Consider the following 13431-nt stretch of genomic DNA (forward strand, 5'->3'; position numbering starts at 1 on the left):
GTAACATTCTTCCCTAATTCTGCGGTTATTTAGGATTTAAAGATGAGGAAAACAATTGGCAGAGGGTGTGAAACTGGTGGACTTTATGACTTTGACCCCTATCTCCTTCTACTGCCTGCACTGCAATTGCCACACCTCTCCAAATTTGTTATCATCTTGGTCATCCTTCATTTGAAACGTCTTGTTCTTGATTTGAGTTTTGTGTCGAGTCTTGATCGTGGGTCTTGTCAGTTGGGAAAGCACCATCATGTCCCTTTCACTTCCAAAGTCGATAAACAGGTTGCAAGCCCTTTCATGTTAGTCCATTATGATGCTTGGGGTCCTAGTAGAGCTGTGTCCAAGTTGGGTTTTTGGTATTTTGTAACCTTTGTGTATGATTATTCAAGAATAACTTGGCTATAATTAACAAAAGATCATACCGACTTATTTCATATATTTTGTGCCTTGTTTAAAAATAAAAAATCAATTTGGTTTTCCAGTTTGAATACTTCGAAGTGATAATAGTAAAGAGTATTTCAATTCACAATTCACTACTTATATGACTCAGTTTGATACTATCCATCAATCATCCTATGCTCACATTCCTCAACAAAATGGGGTTGTAGAGCAGAAAAATAGACATCCTTGAAATCACTCGCACCTTACTTTATCATATGCATGTAACTAAAGTGTTGTGGAGTGATACTATACTTACTACTCGCTATATAATCGATAGGATGTCATCCTCTATTCTTATCGGTAAAATTCCCTACTCCATTCTCTTTCCTAATTCACCTTTATTCTCTCTCCCTCCTCATATATTCAAGTGTGAGTCCTTTGCTCATCAATTAAGTCCTAGGATGGATAAGTTGGATCCTCATATTATAAAATGTGTCTTTCTGTGCTACTCATATAGTGAAAAGGGATATTGTTGTTATAATCCCATGCTGCATTGCCTCTTTGTTCATGCAGATGTTACCTTTTTTGAGTCTACACCGTACCACACCCAGCCCCTAAATTCTTTCGAGCTTAATGAGGCTCTTCCTCTATCTAATCTTCTAGGTCCTACTTTGTTGTCCTTGCCCAACCAACCATCTGAGTCTCCATGTAGTTCTAGTCCTTCTCATCGTCTCAATCATTCTAATTTGCAGGGGTATTCAAAACAACAGCTCCAAGAAAGAGAGTCCCCTTTAGCTTCTACTACCATGCCTTTGGTTTCCTCGTGTAATGATCATATTTCCCATGATGTTGATGCTCACATTGCTGTTCGGAAAGGTAAACACACATGTACCCAACATCCCATTTCCAACTATGTTATGACTTCTTATCACCCTCCTATTATTGTTTTGTTACTGCTCTATCATCTACTACCCTTCCTAAATCTATTTCGGAAGTCTTAGCCCACTCTAGGTGGAGGAATGCTATGGTTGAATAGATGAATGCTTTACAGGACGACGGCACTTGTGACTTGGTATTTTTTCCTCCTGACAAGTTTGTGATTGATTGTTGCTAGGTATACACTGTGAAAGTCAACCCTAATGGTTCTATGGCTCGTCTAAAGGCCCATCTTATTGCTAAGGGGTATACTCAGGTGTATGGTTTAGATTATTCTGACACCGTTTCCCTGATTATCAAACTTACAATAGTATGTCTATTCATCTCCTTGGCTACTACTTGTCACTAACCTCTACATCAATTAGATTTGAAGAATGCCTCGTATGGTGATCTTGAGGAGGACATTTATGTGGACCAACCACCTTAGTTTGTTGCTCAGGTGAAGGTCAGCATTAGTGTGTAGGCTCAAGAAGGCACTATATGGTTTAAAACAGACTCCCAAAGCATGGTTTGGTCGTTTTAGTGTTGTAGTACTTGAGTTTGGTCTTCAACGGTGTGTAGTGGATCATTCTGTGTTTTATCGTCGTACTTCATCAAGTAAGATCTTTCTTGTTGTTTATGTGGATGATATTATTATTATAGGTGATGATGATAAAGGTATTCAGAGTCTCAAACTTTTTCTACAGACTAAGTTTCAAACCAAAGATTTGAGTCGTTAAAATACTTCTTGGGTATAGAAGTATCAAGATCTCATATGGGAATTGTTTTATCACAGAGAAAGCATGTTCTTGATCTGTTGAATGAAATTAGATTGGAATCCAAACCAATTGATACACCCATACATCCTAATAGCAAGTTAGTGTCAGATATGTATGATTTGCTGCCTAACCCTAGACAATACCAAAAACTTGTTAGAAAATTGAATTAGCTTACAGTCACTCAGTCGAATATATCTTTTGCAACAAGTTTTGTGAGTCAATTTCTAGATTCTCTGAGGGCAAGTCATTGGGACTCCCAGTAATTTGCATCCTAAGATATCTCCAAGGTGCACTTGGGAGAGGTCTTTTATATCGTGATTAAGGTCTCACCTATATTCATGGATATACAAATGCAGATTGGGTTGGGTTACCTTCCGACAGGAGATCCACAACCGGGTATTATATCTTGGTTGGCACTAATTTGGGAAGAGTACGAAACAAACTATGGTACTAAATCAGAATATAGAGCTATGGCTCATGCTACTGGTGAACTTGTCTGGTTGAAGAATATGTTGGAAGAATTGGGTTTTTCACATTCTTAGCCTATAAAGTTGATGTGTGATAATCAAATTGCTCTTCATATTGCCTCCAATCCGATCTTTCATGAGCGGACGAAACACATTGAAGTTGAATGCCACTTTGTTCAAGAGAAACTTGCGCAGAAGCTCATTACTACCGCTTATGTGAAGTCTAATATGAAGCTTGCTGATTTGTTTACCAAAGCTCATCCCTTCCCATCTTGTACTTTGTCATTCTCCTAGTTTTACCAATGGGCCATTATGGGGAGGGGGGGGGGGGCAGAAGGCAGACACAAAAGTGAGTATAGGGGCACAATCTGCAGTCAAAAGAATTGTTACTAGTGAAGAGTTAAGGAAGTGTTGTGATGTGTGAAGGAGAAAAAAGGTAAATAAAACCAGAAATAAAAGGAGATATGATGCACAGTTCAAAGGAAGAGTTGAGGAAGATTTATCATGCAGTGTGAAATACACAGATTAAATGAGTTTTTTTCTTACGCCTGCAAATAATGGGCTTCACCAAACCGTTACGCACAATTTAAAGCTCTCTCAATTACTTGCTCGAAAAATAATGTATTCTATTTATTAGATCATCATAGGAGAACATAATGCCACATGCAATCAGAATTATATAAGAAAGACATGTAGTGGAGTCTCTCCTGCAGATATAACATTTAGCTCCTATAGTTATTGAACTTTGGCTTGTTTAGGACCACAGGCTCTCAAAGTTAAACATATTAATTGATCGAAATTATGAGCATGCCTTCTTACCTCAGCCAACATGTAGGACAGATACGCCATTAAAATCATTAAAGAAATTTCACGAACAGTTGAATGTCTGTGAAAAAAGAGTAATTTATTGGTGTATGGAGTCTAAAATAGAAAAGCTTTCTTATGTTCCATTACATCTACCATATAACGTTCTATGTGATCCATTTTACAAAAATAACACTGACCTTCCAAAGTACAAGGTTTTAAGGGCATATGCTGTCAAAAGACCAGCCTGCAAGAAAAGAAGAGACAAATAAGCCAAGAAGCAGATCAAGATAAAAGACAATCACAAGAAACTGAAACTAGCTGCAGTTAGACAATTGACAATAATTCATGCTTAAATCACTATTAACATTCATCAATTTTAGATAATAGCAATTCTCATGTGAAGATAGTTTTCATGCAAATCAGTATGCAACACAAAGTTTTCAGTAAATGACTTTTAACATGCATATATGAGCAAGATAATCAAGTGGAGTACTCATTACACCAAGGGAGTTCAGCCAGCTTGAAAACAAGAAGAATCAATAGAATATTAGATACTTCCTTCGGGTCTTTTTCCAATTTGCCAAGTTTTCTACAGATTGTCTTGTGTATTGATGATTTGTATCTCTTCCACGATTATTTGTTACAAAGAAAGTTCCATGGTCGTTATTTAATTTGATTCAATGATTGATATTTAATCTGATTCAGTGGTCATTACTTAATCTGATCATACACTGTCAATGAGTCTTATGAGTTGAGCAAACAAAATATTGAAATTTCGAACACCAAGAACTGTAAATCTTGTGTGTGTGTAATTATGGAGGAAACAAATTTCTGGGTGATGCTTAAGGTTCTTCAAGAAAATTTTAATAATCATGTACCTTTGGCCTGGGCAGTGCAACATATCCATAGCCAAGTGAATATGGGGCCAATCCTCAACCCTTGACCTGCTGTGGAACGTATCGAAAGCCAATTGAAGATGGACCCAACTGGCAAAGTGATTTACTTAGTTTTTTTTCATAAAAGGGTTCACCTGGCATTTGATATTTATCGACTAAGTGAACGACCCTCCGATATGGATACCCAGAAACAGTATTTGTCGTTAAAATGTTCAATATGTTCTGTGATCTTGCATTCAAATTTCAATATATATTACTAAATACCAAACGAACTACATATAAGATCAGATTTCTTTGGAAAACTCAGCTGAAAGGGTATTAATTCACTTGTTTCAGTCATTTTCAATATTACTGTTCCTTTTCATTCTTTGTAATCCCAGAATATAATTTCTGTTGACTAGATCATCTAGGGAATCCAACCAGGAGATGTGTTTAAAATGTTCTTCAAACATGATAACTTTATAAATAGAACCACACAACTCCTACATCCCAACATAGAAATCACAGCAAAATTATGCATGCAGCAGCCATGTCATCAGGTGAAAGATGAAGTGTGTGCCAAGTAATGATCATCTGAAACATGTGCCGCATTAAGTGGCAGACACCAACATCATTTCTTTTTTTTGGGATTACGCACCGGGTATCCACGTGTCCGTTTTACGGTCCACGTGACTAATCCTGCGCCCCTTGAAGTTGACCCCACAACTCCAAAGGGAGGGTAAATTCAGGAGTTCAGGGGCAGAAATGAGTCCAGGAGGGTTTGAACACCTGACCTCATGAGAGGCACTCCCGCAGCCCACACTACAACCTGAACCACATCCTGGGGGTGCACCAACACCAACATCATTTCTTGCTTATACACATAATGGCTAGGGTAGAGTATTCTAAGTATCAGAACTTAGTCACTCAGACAGTCTAAACTGCTGGAAACATGTTTCAGGCAGTATAAGCTCTACAAAGTTGAGCCACAAAGATTCAACTCAAAACAAAGCAAAATTATGTTTGTAACAGCAACATGATCAGATCATGGTGTCGATGTAGAATTGGTGGCCATTTGATTAAAGCACCCCCTCAAGTTTTTAATTGGAGGAATTCTTGGTGGGTGAAGAGGACCTATTCCCTGTGGAACAACAATACTAAGGTGGAAAGTAGTTATGTGAATAAAAACTTGTGGTTGAAAATGTGCATGTTTATGAGCTTTAGGGCCATGGGAGAGAGGCCAAGCGACTGAAGGGAAAAGATGTGTGCATTTGCTGTGGAACAAGTAGGCACAAGCAAGGTAAGGTTTTTGACTGAGTACTCCTTGTCCTTGTAACATTCACCTTGCTGACGTTTGCGGATTTTTCTCCTATATCTCTGGATGTAGGATTATGTTAACCGAGCAGACGGATGGATGCTTTTCTTGCTAAGCTGTGCAGTTTGATATGCTTAGCTTGCAGAGTGTTCATAGTTTTCCAATAATAACATGAAAATAATACAATCAGTTCATTATTCAACTCATAGTTATATACATTGAACAGCTTGTGCAGTAGTTTAAGAGTCAAAGTTTACAGTGATTCCAAGGGCTGTGCTGGATGAAAATAGGTAAAGGAAATCTCCAAGAATATAGAAGGCTGTCATGCCACTAAGTCTGGTAATATCAAGCTTTTGAACTGCATTGAAGAGAACAACAGATGTCGCATCATTCACCACTCCTTCCCCAAATACTAAGCTGTAAAGTAAAGGAGTCTCATCTTGATGTAAAACCTACATGTCAATATAATGTCACAAAACATCCAACCCTGAAATAGCCATTGACAAAATGAAAGTGAACGGCTAAACTCATCTATGCAAATCTAACCTGAAGTGTACACACTGTATCAGTTGATGAGAAAATTGTTCCAATAGCTGAGACCAAACAAGAAGAAAATATATTGCAGTCAGAATATTACAAAGTAGATGAGATACCATATAGAAATCACATGCCATTTGAAATATCATATAACACTGGGCAAGGATCACAATTCCCACCAAGATAGTCGCGTGCACTCAGCCCGTGAAGTCCAAATATAGGAAACAGCCACCAGCTGCCTGCACTAACATAACATGCAAGAATTTAGAAGCCCATGTTAATAGAAGTTGGCAGCAAGAAGTAATCAATAGAAAAAGGTATTGGCTAGATTTATAAATTACCAGATGTAATGATGAGTGAAGAGATGAAAACACCAACCACTCCAAACAGCATAATGGTTAAGAAATTTTGGAAGAACTGTTTCTTCTTGACCTGAAATCTGCATGAAGAAACCCAGATTCTTTCTTTTAGGACTAGGGAAGTCCACATGAATGGCCTTGATATATATGGGTGAGCACCAACTTGACCTAAATGCTTAAGCCGTTAGGTCTTGAAACCAACCATTTATACAAGTACCCATCATCCACTCAATTTTTCCAAGGACAATTTCACAAGTGTAATTCTCAACAATCTCCCCCTCACTTATGAGAGCTGCAGGAATACATGCATGATTATTCGAGCCCAACTCCAACCACTGGATCTGATAACACTTGTTGGGACCAGAGTCCTCAAAGGCGGGCTTGATATAGATGGGTGAGACCAACTTGACCTAAAAAGCTCAAGTCATTAGGTATTGGGCCCAACCATGTATATAAGCACCCATCGTGGAACAAACTCAAGAGTGGAATTATCAACACTTATCTAGTAAATAAACATCTCGCTAACCAAAACCATAACCATTTTAACACTAGAAAGACAAAGGACAATGAAAGCTGCAACCTACCAAATGAAAAACCAGCCCCTAACAAGACAGGTGCAAACATCCCAGTGGATGATTCTTATTTTTTCTAAAATGGATTTGATAACTCTACCAAGAATCTCCCTTACATTTCCAAAGAACCTACTGTTTCTTTGTGAGCAAACATGATAGACTGTAACTGCAAAAATAGCTCCTTTGTTTACTTTGTAGCCAAGAGAAGGGATCTCCAATTTTCCTTCTAATATCCATCTTCTCCAACGCACTAACCCGAATTGCTTTGGTAAACACTCAGGCAGAAAATAAATAGGAAATGCCTCATTTGCATCCATCACAGAAAGTCAGTAAGAGGAAAGAAAGAGTCCCCTTTTATCCATCAGTTGGTCCTCTATCTGTGACCTCCTCCAGAAAGCTAGCCAAGGAATGAAGCCATGCCTTGGAATGTATGACCTTTCTATCGCTATTTGCACTTCTTGTATTTTGTCAGATGTATTTAAAGAGTGAGACAAGGTAAATCAACTAAGCAAGGCAATTATTCAGTTTGAGAATATAGCCATGAGAAAACTGTCATTACCCAGCATTGAATATTATGGGTGGGAGGAGATAGATGAAGAACAGCTCCTCATTAAATCTCAGGATGTGAGAACTTTTTCCCTTGCTCAGTAACAAAATTATTGTTCCAGCCAAGCATCCCTGTATGAAAATAGGAAATTGGACACTGAAAACAGCAAGCACAGAAGATCCAACAACCTTCCAAATGTAAATTAAAGGTTCCAACACAGATTTTTTTAAAAAAAATTAAATAAAAAAAAAAGAGTTTCACAATAAATCTCCTTTGGATGATTTAATTTTTGTCATCATTACATTTGGTCTAGTCATCCCAGGAAAAAGTTTTTTGATTAAAAAAAGAAGAGATTTCAATGCAGAAGAAAGAATGTACAAAAGGAGAATAAGAGATCTTCCTATGAAGTGAAGTTAACCTTAAAAAAAAAAAAAAAACAATCCAAATAACAACACCTAACAATCTCACAGTAATCCAAAAAACACAATCCTTGAAAACAACCAGCTGCAAGAGACCAGAGCGAGGCCATACCATGAATGCTATCCGAGAGTTATATATATAACAATTTGAGAGAGCTAAATGATCAAGCATAAAGGTACAAAATATAACAAAATCAAAAGATAAATAATAAAAAAAGGCAGCTAGATAATATAAGATGATGTATACACTAACACCATATTGAGTACAAGGTCTAGTTCAATTAGAAATATCTCAAAGAGGTCTTAGATGAATCTAGAGCAGAGACTTGGTGGTGAGATAAGTAAATCTCAAAAGATTGGCAACAACAACAACAAAAAAACCAAGCCTTAAATCCTACTAAGTAGAGTCAGCTACATGAATCCTCTTCCGCCAATTTACGAAATCATGATAAATTTCCTCCAACAACTTCAAGGCCATTAAAATTTTATTCACTATCTCATTTCAAGTTATTTTAGGTCAACCTCCACCCCCTTCTACAAACCCTATTAGTAACTAGCACAACACTCCTCACATGCACTATATGACGGAGTTATAGATGCCCAAACCATCTAATCTACCCCTCCTTTGTCTTATCTTCTATAGGAGCTATACATAACTTGTTTTTATCTTTTAATGTTATACCACTCATCCACCTTTCCATTCTCATTTAGGCAACTTCTACTTTATCGACATGTTGTCTCTTCGTTGCCCAACATTTTAACCATATAACATAACTAGTCTTACAATCATACTATAAAATTTTCCTAATTGTAAGAATATTCTACTATCACGCAGCATAATCGAAGTGCTTCTCCAACTTGCTTTATCTTTTTGTATTGCATCTTAATTTCTCATTCAACTTGCCTAATAGATCCAAGGTATCAAATCTTACTAGTGCTATTAATTTCTTGACCATCAAATTTCTACTAAAATTACATTTCATATATTTTGTATTATTTCTCCTACTATGACTAACATAACATTTCATATATTTTGTACTATTTCTACTTATCCTAAAATCCTTGGATTCTAAAGCTTCTCGCCATAATTCTAACTTAGATTCTACTCCACCCTAGTTTCTTGATTTCATCAATTAAGACATTATCTATAAACAACATACACAATGGAACCTCATTTGGAATACTTCTAATAAGTTCAATCACTACAGCAAAAAAGCTAAGGGCTCAAAGTAGCCCCTTGATGTGCACATATTGTGATTGAAAATTCCCAAAACTCTCCACCTATAGAATTAATGTTTATCGTTATTCCATCGTACATATCCTTAATGACATCTGTATGCCTACCACATTCCCTTTCTTTTCTAAAATCCACTGTAGGGGTTCCCTAGGTACCCTAAAATAAGCTTTCTTTAAATCAATAAAAACCATATGCAGGTCCCTCTTTTTCCCCTAATCTTTTCCAATAATATTCTTAAAAGATATACAACTTCTATAGTAGATCATCTACAATTAGTTAGAAAGAACACGTAACAAAAATGTAGAAATATGAAAACTTTTTGAAAAATATTAATATGCATGAAAATATGCAAAGGGAAAAAAATTAGTGAAGCTAAAGCATATACAATTTGTACGCTATACTAGGTACAGAAGAAGAAGAAGAAGAAGAAACAAGAGAAAAAAGATAAACGTTCCTTTTTAAAAAGCTATTTAATGAAAGCCAAGTAGAAAGCATAACCGTAAAATTGATGAATAAGGAAAAGCTAAAATTTGAGATATATACATGCACAATTAGAGCCAATGAAGTTAATGTGCATTTCAAAAGATGAAAAACAAAAAGAAAAGGCCGTAAGACCATAAAACATCCCTATCAAATCTTGGAAATGCTTGGGGTATCACACAATAATATGATTAATTAGTTTATTTACAAAATTATGAAGAACAAGAATGTAGAGGAAAGGCACTTTAATACTATTAAAGCTTGACATACATTCTTTGCCAACAACCAACTTAAAGTTTTTACATGAAGTGGTAAACTAACATGGCATCAAATCTATGGTTTCTAGGAAGTCCTAAGTACTAGTCTCATTGCTTGCACTTATTGGAAGTTTGTTAAAATGTTATATTCTTCCAAGTAATGGGAGTTATTCATTGTTTGTTTCTCTCTCCACATGCAATCGGGCATGCATGGCGGAGTGTTAAATCTTGATATACATTGCTGGCCCAAGCTTTTAGGTACATTGTTGTTTAACAAATACCCGTATACATTATATAAAAAAATAAAGAAACATTAACCAATTTCACGGAATTTAAAAAATAAAATAAAATTGGAAAGTGGTATGCATATAAAGAATACAACTAGAAACAATGATTTCAAAAAATTAGTTTCATCCTATGCCCAAGCAATCATCAATGGAAGCTATATATCAGTTAATAAAATTCATGAAAAATTTTAGGAAAAAATAATAATAAAAAAACTCACATGGTTTCTTTTAACCAAAAAAAAAAAAATCTTATGATAGGATCTACGTACTAGGGCTTATGGGGGTTTTACAAAATAAGGGATTAGGTGGCATGTATAGAAATGTCATCAACGATATCTACAATGGAATATTGACTAATATGATGAAGAGAATTTAGGAATTTTTCAATCAAAACAGGTGTCCATGCTCTACCTTAAGTCCTCATATTTCACATTTATTATGCATGAACTCACTAGTATTTGAAGTCAGATTCCAAAGAGTAGCTTGTTTGCAAATGATATGTTATTGATTTATGAACTAGGGGAGGAATAGATAAGTAGAAGCAATACAAAATACACCAACTGCAATTTTAGTCCCTCTACGAGGAACAATGGAGAAAAGATTAAGCTTCATAAGAAATTCATAGTACCAAAGATTTGTTTACCTTAAATCTATTGAGTAAGTTGCAATAGAAATGACGATAATATGATACATAGAATTAAAGCAAGTCTCCAAAAATAGAGAATTACTTTAGACATGTTGCATGATAGTATGACACATTTAAAACTAAAAATAAAGTTCTAAATGACAGCTATAAACCAATTATGCCAAACAAAGTGATTGATGTTTTGTACCGCAGGTTGGCATCCCCCTGATGCCTGGCCAATATTATTTTCTCTTTGGAAAAAATTACACTATATGGATTGGCATGTTGATAACTAAGAAACGATATACTAAAAAAGTAAAAACCACACAAACGAAAATGTCAGGCAAACATGTAAAAAGGGGAACCCATTTTCAATATATGTATGATTTAGATAATAGACACACAGAGGAGGAGATCCCCTGAATAATTTCTCCAAAACTAAAGTTGTCACACTCTTTTAAGTTAAAAGCCTATGGATAACATGGTTAGGACTAAAGGAGCCCATGGGTGGGCTTGATACACATGCGTGAACACCAACTTGACCCAAAAGCTTAAGCCTATTGGGTTTTGGATCCAACCATGTATATAAGCACCCATCATCCACTCAAATTTTCCAATGTGTGACAAGTTCACAAGTGGAATTCTCAATAATCTCCCCCCTCACTTGTGAGTTCCAATTGCTCCCCCTTAAACAAAATTCATCTCCTTTATGGAATAAGCTCAATTCCCCAACAGTTGCTCAGGTGGGTCTTACCACTGGCGCCTTATGTGTGTCGGATTGCATTCCACGTGCCTCCAAACCAATCTTACCTCTCACGTCTTGGCCCTATTCGGATCCATTTCCAGCCTAGATGACCCTTATTAGCCTCGACCACACACTTGATCCTCCAACTATTAGCACGTCAAAAGAATTAACTTCACGTCTTGACTTTTTATGATGTTACTCACCCAGAGTTACGAACCGTCGACCCTGATACCACTTGTTAAGATCGGAGGAGCCCATAGGTGGGCTTGATACACATGGGTGAACACTAACTTGACCCAAAAGTTTAAGTCTATTGGTTTTTAGGCTCAATCATGAATATAAGCACCCATCATCCTCTCAAATTTTTCAATGTGGGATAACCTCACAAGTGGAATTCTCAATATACATGGTAGACCTGGTCAACCTAATAATTTTTCTAATTTAGTTATAGGGATAACAGTGGTGGTTGTTGGATGATTTAACTACACCGGAGTGTAAATTTAGCTACCCACCACGTATTCTAGTCACATATATATTTGATCCCAGACTTCAATCAAGACATTTGAGGTGACAGATCATTTCAGAGCTTGCCCTTACCCCGTAGGCGTATACACACAAATTGAAAACAGAATATCGGATAGGAAAAGGTGCAGAAGTGATCCTTGTTTTCCCATGCTTACAATTAATTCTGGAAAAAAAATCGTGCTGAAGCAGCACAGAAGCAGGCTAAAGGAGATCAACATCATTTTTCACTTGCATATACCAGTAATCCAGTAATCATACAATGTGTTAGAACTGTTAGGTTGTGGACAACAATATACATCAAGTTTTAATACTTCCCCCGTGCAGTCGGACAGCACGTGGAGATAAACACATAATAATTTTTTTAAATATCACAGAGCGGCCAGACTATAACTCAGGACCTCATGATAACCAGAGTGTTAGATTACCACTTTATCTAAAAATTTAAACTGTTAGATTTTGGATTTACCAAACTCCCCTTTTCAATACACCATATACAAACAATAAAATAAAAAAATTAATCAATGAGAGAGATAGAGGTACGATTAAAATGGAGGTGATGGATTCGTTAACCCATCGATTCTCTTCGAGCAAATGGCCCACTATCAAGCAGAGACACAGAACCGCGACGAACACCGTTATAGGCACCACCTGCTGCGCGTGACCGTCCCCGAAGTTCATTACAGCCCTAAATTCTTCGTAACCCATCACCATACTTCAAATCAAATCTTCATTATTCCCCGAGCTAGGTCGAACTATAGACACTGATGAACTCGCAAGGAGATTCTGCTTTCCCGCGAGACAGCTAGTAACTGTTTGCTGTGTAAATGCCACGTGGTGCATGATGCATGACGTGGTTGACACGTGTCATGTTGAGCTTGAAGTTTGGGATTCACTGTATAACAAAAAGAAAACTTGACTGATGCACGAATACTTCGCACAGCACAACCGTCTAAAAAAACCTTCTGTATACAATTACTTATGAATCATTAATAATTTGATCAACTGCAATATTAGTAGATAATTTTTAAAATTTTCACTAAAAATTAAACTAATTAGTAGTTCATTAAAAATCAATGCTAAAAATTAAATATCAATTTCAAATAATTAAATGAATACTAAAGTCAACTTGTGATGGTGAAAGTCATTGGTCTCTAGTCAAGACTAATAGTGATTATTTTCTACTAATTTAATTTTTGTTTTTAGATTTCTATTGTGTGAAAATTTTTGTACACACGTGATTTTTATTAGGGGTGTAATCAATTTATTACGTTTTGGTCATGGTTAATATTGAAAATCGAACTTAAC

The 13431-nt window shown here is 36.3% G+C and overlaps 1 protein-coding gene across 2 annotated transcripts in view; it reads right to left on the bottom strand.

Moving 5' to 3' along the window:
* Positions 1 to 12941, bottom strand: part of LOC131168245 (sodium/hydrogen exchanger 4) — a 29784-nt gene extending 16843 nt beyond the window's left edge. Inside the window, exons 1-8 of one of the 2 annotated variants that reach the window (XM_058127937.1) lie at positions 12667 to 12939; positions 7564 to 7682; positions 6415 to 6512; positions 6253 to 6312; positions 6083 to 6129; positions 5794 to 5988; positions 3544 to 3590; positions 3359 to 3425 (exon numbers count right to left, since the gene is read on the bottom strand). In XM_058127937.1, coding sequence (XP_057983920.1) covers positions 3359 to 3425; positions 3544 to 3590; positions 5794 to 5988; positions 6083 to 6129; positions 6253 to 6312; positions 6415 to 6512; positions 7564 to 7682; positions 12667 to 12837 — 804 coding nt within the window. In that variant the 5' untranslated portion in view covers positions 12838 to 12939. Of the gene's footprint in view, positions 1 to 3358; positions 3426 to 3543; positions 3591 to 5793; positions 5989 to 6082; positions 6130 to 6252; positions 6313 to 6414; positions 6513 to 7563; positions 7683 to 12666 lie in introns of both variants that reach the window. The other variant, XM_058092041.1, reaches the window with a different exon arrangement.
* Positions 12942 to 13431: the final 490 nt, after the last annotated feature.

This window comes from Malania oleifera, chromosome 1 (assembly GCF_029873635.1).
Source record: "Malania oleifera isolate guangnan ecotype guangnan chromosome 1, ASM2987363v1, whole genome shotgun sequence".
Classification (NCBI taxonomy): Eukaryota; Viridiplantae; Streptophyta; class Magnoliopsida; order Santalales; family Ximeniaceae; genus Malania; species Malania oleifera.